Source organism: Cupressus sempervirens, chromosome 8 (assembly GCF_028749045.1).
Source record: "Cupressus sempervirens isolate cs-2001-9-10 chromosome 8, ASM2874904v1, whole genome shotgun sequence".
In the NCBI taxonomy this organism is placed as follows: Eukaryota; Viridiplantae; Streptophyta; class Pinopsida; order Cupressales; family Cupressaceae; genus Cupressus; species Cupressus sempervirens.
Window position 1 is genome coordinate 609,295,210 of NC_143125.1, and position 13,116 is coordinate 609,308,325.

The 13,116-nt window shown below is 35.1% G+C and overlaps 1 protein-coding gene across 4 annotated transcripts in view; it reads left to right on the top strand.

Moving 5' to 3' along the window:
• The window catches only part of LOC149543895 (histidine--tRNA ligase, chloroplastic/mitochondrial-like), a 146,317-nt gene that overhangs the window by 116,241 nt on the left and 16,960 nt on the right, over positions 1–13,116 (top strand). For all 4 annotated transcript variants that reach the window (XM_089798549.1, XM_089798551.1, XM_089798550.1 and 1 more), the window contains 3 exons: positions 552–666; positions 1,151–1,293; positions 2,421–2,549. In XM_089798549.1, coding sequence (XP_089654675.1) covers positions 552–666; positions 1,151–1,293; positions 2,421–2,549 — 387 coding nt within the window. The remainder of the gene's footprint in view (positions 1–551; positions 667–1,150; positions 1,294–2,420; positions 2,550–13,116) is intronic.

Here is a 13,116-nt window from a genome sequence, read left to right on the forward strand (position 1 = left end):
GATATTTGCCAAGAAAATGTTTTTTTGCCTCGCTGATAAGTGGTAGAGAACGAGATTTTGAGCTATGGGATTTTCTTTATGTGAATTGAAGTGATATCTAATGCTAAACTTTTTAAGTAAATCTATTTACAAAACATTATGATTTTTCATGGCCACTTATTTTCATATATATATATATATATATTCGATTGCTATGAGGTAGTTTACCTAAAAGAATAGGTTTTTTCTTTACCTGGAAGCTTGTTGATCCTTTATGCTATCCTGGGACAAAGTATATATGAAGTGGCTGTTACATTGTTTGATTATGTGTGTATCTAGAAGCTTTTGACATGTGAATGATAAATTAAATCAAAGCCATCAGGGTGGATAACTTGAGGCATAAATTGGGTAAATGGGAGTACTATTGCTTCTTGTTTTATGTCATCATAATGTGTTTCATCCAACATTCCTGATGTCGATTATTTCATGTTTTGATGAACTTATTAAGTTTGTTAACAAATTTTTATAATTTCATATTCCATATAATCAACACATTCATTGTATATTGACAGATGGGTAAAATTTCTATGGAAGAGATTGAAAAGGAATTAGAAAAAGTTGGAATTCCTTCCGATGCTGTTGGAGGAATTCTTCAGGCTTTGTCATTGTCATTGTCTGAACTTGAAGGTTTGCCAATATTAATTCAATATTTCTTTGCCTGAGATAAGCCTGTGATTGCAGATCTTGTTCCAACTATTCATATTTTGAGTTAAATGTGAGATTATCAGCTCCAGGACATATACTTTATATGAAATCAACTGATCCTTTTGAGGGAATAATCAAAGTTTGTGATGCAAAATTCCTTGTTGGAAATTCTTGTGTTTTACAACATACAAAAAACTGAAACTAGGTAGCATGTTTCTCTTGGCAAATTAACAAATAAAATTAATTTTTTTTGACTGGCATTGTGTCCTACTACAGATTCCTTAGCAGTGGATGTTCTGATTAGATGAGATGAAACTACAAATTACATGGCAATTTATTAGAATTAAATATGGCTTTCCTTAAAATATTTGTTTGTGATGAACATTTTTCATGGCAAGAAGAAATTTATAATGAAATGTTTTTTGTAGTGACACATTCAGGAACGGATGATTTTTATGTATTGCAGAGATGCTTGGTTCAGATGGTGGAGTTGTATCTGAACTGAAACAACTATTTTCTTTTGCAAATGATTATGGCTATGCTGATTGGATTGAATTTGATGCATCTATCGTTCGTGGCCTAGCTTATTACACTGGAACTGTATTTGAGGTAAATTATTCCCCATTACTTTCCATACTAATCCAACATGATGAGTATTGTTTATGTCAACGATTTCGATATTATGAACTATCATCAACCTACCATCCACTAGTTTCTGTTTAATCTTTTTTCTTGCAAATTACATTTCTAAAGTCAAACAGCCACTCTGATTCTTTTCTGTTCCTCCCTTTGTTATTTTTTCTTCTTTTGTCCTTTCTGGAGGGGTACCTTGGGTGATGCAATGGATGGAATCTGAGTATGGTAATCTGTTGGGTTTATTTTTCTGCATAAAAATAATTGACTCTATCAAAAAATATCAATTTCATTGCTCTCCTGATAATACAGAATCCTTCTTACTTTGCCACATCACCAATTTTTTACTATTTTACTTTACTGTAGCCTTATATCTTATCTTACAATATTCTTCTTTCTATCGACATGATTTCAATATTGTGTTATTCATCGGTAAGTCATAACCATATATGTGTAAGGGCTATGTTGATTGTTTATTGCAACCTTCCTGAATTACTTGCTAATCATATTACATGGTTGCCATGAAACTTGTCCTTTTTAAATCAGATAAGTTGCATCAGATAACCTCTTAACGTTCTTCTAGGTTTGCATATATTCATTTGTCGGGTAGAGCACGGGAGCTACTGGAATAGATTCTCTATCATACTCAGATAATTGTTTTGGTATCAATGGCTGCTCATTGTGTTAGTTGAGTTGCAACTTGACCATTGCATGATTGTTAATGTTATTTCTTCTGTTTTAAAGTTTCTCCTCTTTGAACGTGATAAATTTTTACTAGCAATTAAGACTTTTCTATATGCATTGGATTATTTAAGTTTTCCCTGCTTGATCTTTTAATATTTATTCAGTGTTCATAGTTCAGTTTCTTTATATAACCGAAGATCTCTTTTCCTAGTACTTATCTATTCTAATTGGATACCTTTGTAATCCATTGACCTGCTTTTGGTTATCCGTGGACATCAATAAATTTCTTACCATTTATTTATCGTGCAAAAATTAAAATGTACATTATCAAGGCACTTGTCTTAATTGATTTAATCTTTTAATTTAGCAAGCAAAAGGCAGGAGCATATCCTGATAAACCTTTTACTCTTTTTTCATAGGGATTTGACAGAGATGGAAAACTCAGGGCGATTTGTGGAGGTGGGCGGTATGATCGGCTTCTATCTACATTTGGTGGTGAAGATATTCCTGCATGTGGTTTTGGGTTTGGCGATGCTGTCATAGTAGAAGTAAAGCTCATAACATTCTCTCTGTATCTAGAAAATGACTTGTTTATTTCTTTCACCTTACTGCTCACTGCTTCTATATATTTTTGAATATTATTGAACTAAAAGTTTACAATTTAAGTATATGCCTATTAACGAAAACCATGTCCAAAAACCCAAAAAACCTACCGTAAAATGAATGTATAGCAGTTTTACAAGAAGCCACTATACAATGGCTACTATCATAGCTGTCAAAATCAACATGGTTTGAAAAGCTGAGGGTCATCAATAATCAAGCCTCTTAGTATAACATGATACACCTACATGATAAAGGAGCACAATAGCATCATATTAAATGTAAAAAACACTTTAGGAAGGATCAGAAATTTTGGCAGCCAAACGAGAAATCCCATGCTCGTCAGAACTATCAGGTCCCCTAGGAAGACCATCAATTCCTTGAGCCAAACCACTTCCCTGCCTTGAGTTGGGAATCCCTTGCCTAAGGTGTCAAGAACTCCCTTATCACGATCCCTTACATGCTGCAGTCCTTTTTTTTGTGACATTCTCCATCCAATCAGGAAATACCATAGTTGCAAGGAGATGCATCCTATTAATGTTTTCACAACCAGAATAGCATTGACACAAATATCAGATATCTAAGAACACAAATGCAGATAGACACAAAAAATTTACCCTGGGAAAACCCTCCTACTCGAGGGAAAAACCCAGCCACACCCAACAAATATCCTTTATTGAGTTTTCAAAACAATTACACAAAATTCTTTCTTATGATTGATAACTTCAACTCAGTCAATCAATAAGCCTGATATACCTCCTCCACAAGTTAAACACTTTGACTGTATACAACAACAGCCAAGAGTATCTCTCAGAACTTATAAATATGAAAATGATTTACAAACACACATTCATCACTCACAATCAGAATCTGTGATAGTACACAACCAAATTCTCACTTCTTACCAAATTTTTTTTTAAGACTCCAATCTCAGTGTATCATAGGCTGCTCACCTATTCTCACCTACCGACTCTCTAAGAATTCTTTGGCAACACACAAAACATAAATAGACTCTCCGTGTGCCATATTCACTTTTGGTAGATCAAGAGTCCATCATATGTAACTGAGAAACATCACATCCTCCATAGAAGCATTACCAAAACACAAAGGGGCTCGCGCAAAATTGCTAGAGTGGACAGTTACAAATTTGGACAAACACACAATAGCCTTCAAACATGAACGATTGACTTGAGCCATGAACTGTTGAAGCAACCCACTTTCATGCAAAGTCATATGATAACGGTGCCAAGTCATCGAGTGTTTCAGCATTGACAAAAGGTGAATAGAAGAGGTGCTGAATAAATGCAAGAACCATTTCCAGCCAGATGGATACCAACAGACATAGCAATGAGCCACATCATGATGCCAATACAAGATATGCACGGAACCATGACTCTTTGCACAACAGTTAAGAAGGTAAGAGAACATTTGAGGGAAAATGGTTCACACATGATTATAGAGGATCCAGCCGAGAGATAGAGACCTGAAACTGTGAATGGTCGAACAGAGACAGCAACACTCAACTCAAAAAATGCAATCAAACATTGTAGAATCAATCACAGGTAAGAGTAATCTCTCTCGTAGCTACAAACTTCACAGTCCCTCTTAGAAAGAGAGTGGTTATTTGTATCTTTTGCCATTTCTTAACATGAAAAACACAAGAAGCTGCAACAAAAAATGTTAGTAAAAAAAATCTCATCACAAATTCTGTGAACATAATATTGTCGTCTTAGCATGACTTTCACCATGACTACTCTTAGGCAGTGAAAGAAATAGAAAACCAAGTGATGGAGTCTCACACATGACATCCACCACGGCTACTCGTAGAGGGTGTATCCACCATAGCTACTTCTAGAGGGTGGAGCAAGGGTTTTCACCTCAAGGTTCTCTCGCAGAGAAGAATGCACTAACAAGGGATTGCACCCCAAACTTCTTCCTCATGGAGAAGATCTCATTAACAAGGGATTACACCTCGAACTTCTCCCACACAGAGAAGAACTCATCTACAAGGGATTGCACCTTGGACTTCTCCCTGAAGAACTCATTAAGGAACATAAAGGATCATCTGAATGCTGAGACTCCCTCTCAGCCGAGACACTCTCTGAACAGGAGCAACATAACCACAACTTGATTATCACAATAAAATACAGATGACTTCAATGTTAAACCAATCAAGGATGTTTTGTAGTCACACTGCTTACATGAGCTTGAATGAATCCCTCATTTCTTGCATCTCTTACATTCCCAATTTTTCTTTTCTGATTCAAGATCTTTAATAGACTCACATTGATACCATGATAATGTTTTCAGAACCAGAATAGCATTGACACAAATATCAGATATCTAAGAACACAAATACAGATTGGCACAATTATTTATCCTGGGAAAACTCTCCTACTCGAGGGAAAAAACTAGCTACACCCAAAATAAATCATTTATTGATTTTTCAAAATAATTATACAAAATTCTTGCTTATGATTGATGACTTCAATTCAGTCAATCAATAAGCCTAATATACCTCCTTCACAGGTTAAATACTTTGACTGTAAACAACAACAGCCAAGAATATGTCACAGAACCTAGAAATATGAAAATGTTTTACAAACACACATTCATCACTCACAATTAGAATCTCTGATCATACACAGAACCGAATGCTCACTTGTTACAAAAAATATATTTTAACGCTCCAATCTTAGTATATCATAAATATTTCTTCAGTAACACACAAAACATAAATAGATTCTCCAAAAGCCTTATTCACTTTGATGGAATATTGTCATTGATGCCAAAGGCATATTGATATTGATGTCAGATTGATGAATGATAGTCATTGATGAAAGGAGATCGTTGCGCATGAATCGGACAAGTCAGTATTATTAAGTTAGCATATTGACCCTATAAAAAAATTACACAATTATACGTAGCAGAGATGAACGATAATGAAGTCATGTATCATGCTGGTGTGTTTTGACAAGTTGAAATGCATGATCATCTGAAGACTGGATATCATCTACAGATATAAACAGCAAACACAGATATCAATCTTCAGCAGTATATATAGATGATGTCGATGCCATTTTGCATTTGTAGAGCCAACAATATGCTACAACAACAATTTATAAAGCAGAAACTAGAAGCCACGATAGAGTTAAATATATCTGCACTGAACATTTGAGGCATCTACATAAAAATATAAATCCAATGTAGCGACCAGAAATAAACTTTGAAGGCAACACTAATTGTATGGTCAAGTGACTTAAGCAACAAGGTTGAAAATAATACAGGTTATCAACAGCAACCATACATGTTATTTCATAGATAGCAAATGGAAATAAATAACAGCAACTGTTTCACAGTCAACTCCCAAACAAGGCAGCAACAATTCAAAGAATGACATCATACAAGTGTTAGATAACAAGGAAAACAAAAGCAGTGGAAATCTAATGGTTGACTTTTTATCAGATAAAGGCTTGTGATGAAATGATCCATTTCAGAAGACAAGGAGCAGAGATTTGTTATGAAACATCATTCATTCAAAGGGTTGACACTGATCGTTTCCTAGTAAACTCTATTAATCAGCGATACAGATGCATATATTAGAAAACTATTAAAATCTCTTACGTCATTTGTAATAGAGTTGCACATATATTGAAGCAGCCAATGAACATTTTATAAAGGACGGTGAAATATGGATGAGACTCGTTGTACAGGAGCCACCAAGAGTTTGAGAAAAAAAAGGGTATTAGAAGGCAAAAAATGTTCAGTATGTTTGATACGCACAATAGAAGGCCATATCGTTTCACGAAGATGGCAATTTTAAGGAGCAGTTATTTTTTGGAATTTTGGTACCGTCAATTCGTAGTTGTAAAAGAATTATTTATAGACTTTTATGCAGTGGTCAAAGTATGGACAAGAGCCCAGATTGTTATGAGAAGAAATAAAATAATAAGATGGTGGAAGAAAACAAATATGATGACCAAATATATGCGCAACCTCATAGACGGCGGTGATGAAAAATATTCGGTGCTAGATACCTCTGGAGTTTAGAAGATATGATTTGCACAGGAAAGATGCGATCACTTGAACCAGCATTGGAGTTGGACAGATACTGTATGATTAGCAATGATGAAGCAACATTTTAACCATAACCAAACTTGATATTTTATTTAAAAATATATAGACAATGTTCCGATTGTTACAGTAAGAAGGAATTCACAAAATCAGTATAAACAGAAATCTTATAGAAGACATCTGATCTGACATGGTATAGAAGGATGGTCTTTGAAGTTTACCAGATGTCACTACTTCAATGAAATATGAGTTTTTCCTACTGAGCGAGTAAGACCAGTTTGTGAGGGAAACAAAATATACAAGGAAAATCTTTAACTAAAAATTAGTTTATGTAATGAGGTTTGAACGAAAAGTTACATTTGTTAGTAACCCCATAAAGATATATCTTTTCATTTGAAAAGGAACAACATGTTGGATATGGAGATATAAATAAGAAATTGGTTTTGAAGAATCAAAGGTGCAAGAGAAGAATATGTAAGAGTAATATAAAGGAATGTATAATCAATTTTTATATATATCTGATTTATATATTTATTTGAGAGAGAGTATGAATTACAAAAGGAGAGTATATACATTTAGTAGAGTAATTGAGTAGACAAAAGAAATTATATAATCAGGTTTTTATCTGATATACATTTTTGTTAAGAAAGAATGAAGAGTAAAATTGAGTGTAATTGTCTAACTTAAAGAAGAGAGAAAAGTGTACAAATTTATATGAAGATAAAAAGAGAATAGTGTGAAATAAAAATATCCATTGTCAGTTGATTAAGCGACATTGGCAAGGTGGAAAAGCAGTTTGTGTGCATTTGGTTGGTGCTCACGAAGGCAGCAGTAGGGGGTTGGCGCTTCTAGTAGGTCGGAGCCTAGGAAGTGTAGGAGTTGGAGCTTCCAGTGAGTCGGTGCTCATAAACATAGGGGTCAGAGCCTCTAGTAGGTCGTAGCCTACAAAATCATTGGAAAAGAACAAGTTTATATATAAAGCAATTATTTGCCGTGGTTTTCTCCGGCATTGGGTTTCCACATAAATCTTTTTGTTATTGTGTTCATGTGCATAATTGCCTAATTCAGTTATTGTGGCAATTGTTTGGATACAAGTTTTAAATTGTGGAAGTTGTTATTATACTGATTCATTTCACACTTTCAGTAGACCAAGTGTCCATTATACATAACTAAAACGTCATGTCCTCCATATAAGTGTTACGAAAACATTAAGGGGCACTAGCTATCACCCATAGATTGATGGTCAGACAGAAATAGTGAACAAATGGGTTGAGGGATATCTGCGGAATTATGTTTCTTCTTAGCAGAAGGCTTGGGTGAAGTGGATTCACTTATGTGAGTATTGCTACAATTCCACTCATCACATGATCACTCAGATGTCACCCTTTATGGCTTTATACAGGTATGATCCACCTAGTTTTATGGATTTGTTATGTGGCGATAGTAGAGTGTCGAGTGCAGAAGATTTGTTGCAGGATAACTAGGATGTAGTGAGGTCACTGAGAGACAACATACAGAGAGCACAGAATCAGAAAAAGCAGTATATTCAAGTTTGATATTCGACACTCTTACAAAATCCTTAGTAATCTTGTTATACATTTTTGAAAAATCATAAAAAACAGAAATAATATTAACAAAAGACAAGTGTAGTAAGACTACATTTCAATAATCCCAACCAGGGATAGTTCAGTATTTTACAGCGCTTGATATGCTCTCCAAATGTCACATGGCTGACTGCAAGTCTACATTGACTCCATTTCTGTCAGGGGTCAAACTTGAGGCTTCTTGTTCATCACCCATGGTCGATGTTACCTTGTATCGTCAGTTGGTTGGTAGCCTCATATACTTGACTCACACAAGGCTCGATATTTCATATGTTGTGGCCATGCTGTCTCGGTTTATGCAAGAACCACATGAGCTGCAATAGAAAGCAGCTAAGAGGTCTCTTCATTACATCCAAGGTATTCATAGCTATGAGATTTATTATGTAAAAGTTGTGGATATTGACTTGGTGGGCTATACAGATTCAGATTGGGTAGGTGATTCTTAAGATCATAAGTCTACTTCTGGGTATTGCTTCTCTCTTGGTTCTGGTCCAGTTTCTTGGTCAAGCAAGAAGTAGTCTTCTATTTCTCTTTCCTCAATAGAGGTTGAGTATAGAGGAGTAGTTAATGTAGCCACTGAGGCTATTTGGCTTCAACACATCCTCACTAAGTTTGGCATTCCTTTCCAAAAGCCAACAGTCATCTTATGTGACAATTAAAGTGCTATTCAGATTTCTCGCAATCCAGTCTATCATCAGTGGACCAAGCATATTGCAATTCACATGCACTATATTCGGGAGTTGATTCATGAGAAGGTCCTTGACCTTCAATACTGCTAGACATCCAATTAGACTGCACACATCTTCACCAAACCCTTCACTGGGAGCAAGTTCATTCACTTACATGTTTTGCTTGGGGTGCAACAAGTGTTTTCTTCTAGAGATTTTTAGCTTCTTTTCTACTCTCTTTTGGAGAGGAGTTTTGTCCTACTGGGTTTTTCTCCTTTTCTTTGATTATGAGAGGGTGTTTTTAGTTGTACATGGGTACCTAACATGGCTTTGATGCCGAGTCCCATTAGCTTTTTTTGTACTTCCTAAGTTGCACTTAAGGGGGGGTGTTAGAGTGAGCGGTAAATGGTAAATCCTTCAATTTTATTGTATGACTTAAGGTAACCTAGGTCTTAATTTAATCCTTTTTTATGGCTAATCATAAGTCCTTTTTTAATTCCTTAGTGGGAATATTATATTCCTCTACCCCATGAGCGGGGAATTTAATATTCCTCCACTTGCATACGGGGGAATTTAATATTCCTCCACTCAATAAGAAGGAATTACAGAATCCCCCACTATGGATTTTTTAATCAACATTAAGGAATATTTTATTTTGGTTGTTGCTTATATAATCAGGCTAACCTGCTTGTATTTGATGAGGACGATTATTGGAAATGTGATGCTGTCATATTCCTCTGAGCATTTACATCAATATTGGTCCAATACTGTTATCATGTCAATTTTATTTCCAGTTATTATGATCTAACACGTTCAATTTGATTCTGGTTATTTATTTGTAATTCACAAATTCTAACAATTGTTATTAGTACTCAATTGCACGCATCAAAGAAGCATTTAAAAAGATAAAATCAGACTACTTGCAGTTGTTATGGGTAGGGATCTTGCTATTAAATTTATGGAAGACAAGGAAAATGAGGTTGATAATCTCTGTTACCAGCTAAGTATGGCTCATCTCTCTCTATAAAAATCAGAAAATCAGATTTCTGGTACGACTACTATCAAGAAACAAAAACTTGATACAAGGGAGATGGAAATCAAACAATTTGCAGAAGGGATTGAAAGACTCCTCAAGCAAGAAATGGAGCATAATGATTCCAACACTTTACATACAAAGAAGATACCAGATGTGGATGAAAGGATTGAAGAGTTCCACAGGGAAACACCTTGCAGCCCTAACATCTTTTGATAAAGATCATTTGATACACCACCACCTTCGCTCACTAGGGATTGGACATGTTACAATTCAAGATTGGTTGATTGATGATGAGTCCAATGAGAGCATAGAGGAGCCTAAATTTCTGATTTGGGACAACAAAAGTCTATATTCGTATTCGCATGAGTTTGCAGCTTTTACACAAACAATAATGAGCATGGGTCTGCAAGTGTTGGTACCTATAGTGCAAGTATTGGCCATACAATTTTCAGTGAAGAGGTATTTTAAAGGGATGAAGATATGACTCAAGGAATGGTAGTAATTCTGAATTTTGTAACTGTAGTCATACTTCTTTACACCATCAATTGTTATTAGTTCAGAGATTTCATTTAATGGTGACTGATTCTTTAATGGAGAATTTGATTTTTTTTATTACTCTTAAAGTTCATCCTCATATTTTATCACCAATTTCATATGACATGACAATTGTTAATTTATTGGTCGATGATTTTATCTTCATAGATACTTCAATTGACAGTGGTTGTCCAGCTTGGTCTTCCATTGCACTTTCAGATTTGGCATGGTCAACACCAGCTAGGGAGTTGCATGGGAGTTTGTGGAGACATGACTAAATGTTAGATGAGATGGATATCTTTCGTATACATGGGAACAGTGACACTTTCAACATCAATCTTATTGCTAGCACATTTTATAGCAGCGGGTGTTGACAAGATGAGTGTTTTGTTTCTTATGGATCGTGATGAGTTGCTTACAGTGTTGTTATTTTCAGAGTGGTGCAAGGGATTGGTCAAGTAGTGTTTTTGAGATTGTCTTGGGATCCAGGGATCTTATTGATGAATGAGTTGCATCTGAATATTTTGCTTTACATTGTGGCATGTATTGATTTCAAATGTTACAGAAAGTGCCACAGAGTTGCATTTTTATATGGGGTCCTAGCATTATTATGCAAATTCATGATTGCTTTGAGGACAAGCGATCCCTGAGAAGGGAGGAGTGTAATGTGCCTTTTTGGGGGACATTAGAAAATTAAATGAAAACTTCATAAAGTATTAAAATGACTTATTTGGGGCTTAATGAAAACTGATGAAGTCATTGAAATTTTGAAAGGGTATTTAAAAAGGGACAAAAAGAAAGGAAATGAAGAGACAGGTAGTCAGGAAATGAAGGGTCACAGGGTTGCTCTTTTAAAAGAACATAGAGAAGCTCATTTGGGATTATGCTTGGTTTATTCATTTCTTTTGGCAGAGCTCTGAGAGCTTCTTGTTTCAGTTCTGGTTCTTGAGGATGTAAACCCTTGTGATTCTTTCAGCAGATTGGACAGAAACCCAGTTCGTTTCTAGATGGTGGTTTCGCTTTAAAGTTTGTTAGTGGTGAAATTGTTAGAGGTATCCCATATTTGTTTTGAAAGTGACTATAATCATTTATCTATTCTGAGGGCAATATTCATCTCTATTTTCAGATGTATGTTTTTAGAATTTACTGTTGGATGAAATGAATTCAGTTTTACATTTAAATTATTTAAAAAAATTTATGGTGTAAAAATTGGACAAAATATCGTAGTGGGATATTTCATGCTCCCATCCTCATTATGGTATGGGGATGTAGGGGTGTCATTTTCCCATCGCCCCTCTTGTATCTTTTTTTGTGAAATTTGGAAATGGTCCCTGAAATGACTTTGAAAGTGGTCAGGGACAGATAGGATGGCTAGAAGTCTCCTACCTGTTATGGGGACTTCTAGCCATCCCCTATGGCCCAAGCCATTGTTGGACTGCTGGTGTTAAAAAATATGACATTTTTAAATTTTAAAGAAAGGTTGGCTGGCCTACAATGACACCAAAACCACATTTATCAATATGAATACCTAATCTAAGCATAAAATAACAAAAAAGAAGGAAAATAAATTTATTTTCACACTTGCAAAGGAAAAGAACGGCAAGAGAAGGTTAAAGCTAATTGATGTACATTGTAGACTCTTAGACCTGCCATCTATTGATTATGGACATTTTAATATTATTATAGACTTTTATATTTACTGTTTGGTAGTTGGGTTATAATATCTACATTTTAATATGTTATGTTATTTCATGGTTGAAATTTGGAGCCTTTTAGCATTTTTGTTGTATGCATGCCATATATTAACAATGACAGTATCCGAATTTTGTTAATTTTCTTATCAATTCACATGTGAAATCTCAATTCAGGCCTAATGCCATGTATTAAGCTTCTAAAATGTCTATGATGAATGCTTTATGATATGCATATTTTAAATTTCTCTCTATAAAAATTCCCCAATATTTTTAATAGCCGCCCCCTACCATCTTCTAAAACTTGGCCCTAATCTGTACTTGTACCCATACTGGAAACATGTCCTCAACCCCAAAACACCATGGAAGATAGGTTTCAAAACATAATACAGTTTTAGTGGTGGTTGTGTTGAAGATGTGAGTGAATTTTGGAGTTGCAGATCTTTATTTATTTCGTGAAGGTTTATACTTATCATTTGTTGCTTGCAGAAAATCATATTGTTGGTTTTGTTGCAAGGTTATACCAATAAAAAGTTGTACTGTCCTCCATATTGGCTGTACATTTTGGAAGAATTTTTTTCCATCAATATTGCTCATAAATGTCTTAATCCAGCCACAATATTGTGTGATTATTTGTGGAGACCTCCAGATTTTTGTGGTAATTCAAGAGTTGATCGATTGAACCCTAGGAAGTCTTTGAAGTGAATAAAGTTGCATCTTTTTGTGAGAATTCCATGATATCATGTGGCTATACATATGTAAAGTTGGGTGCACCATCTAGAGGCATTCAGATAAGATTTCAGTTGGCTATTACTCTTTCCCAATTGGGCCCTGCTATCATTTGGTGCAACTCACGGTATTTGGTCAGGCCTTCGGGGGCTGATTTCCTGCCATCCATGTTAGTTGTA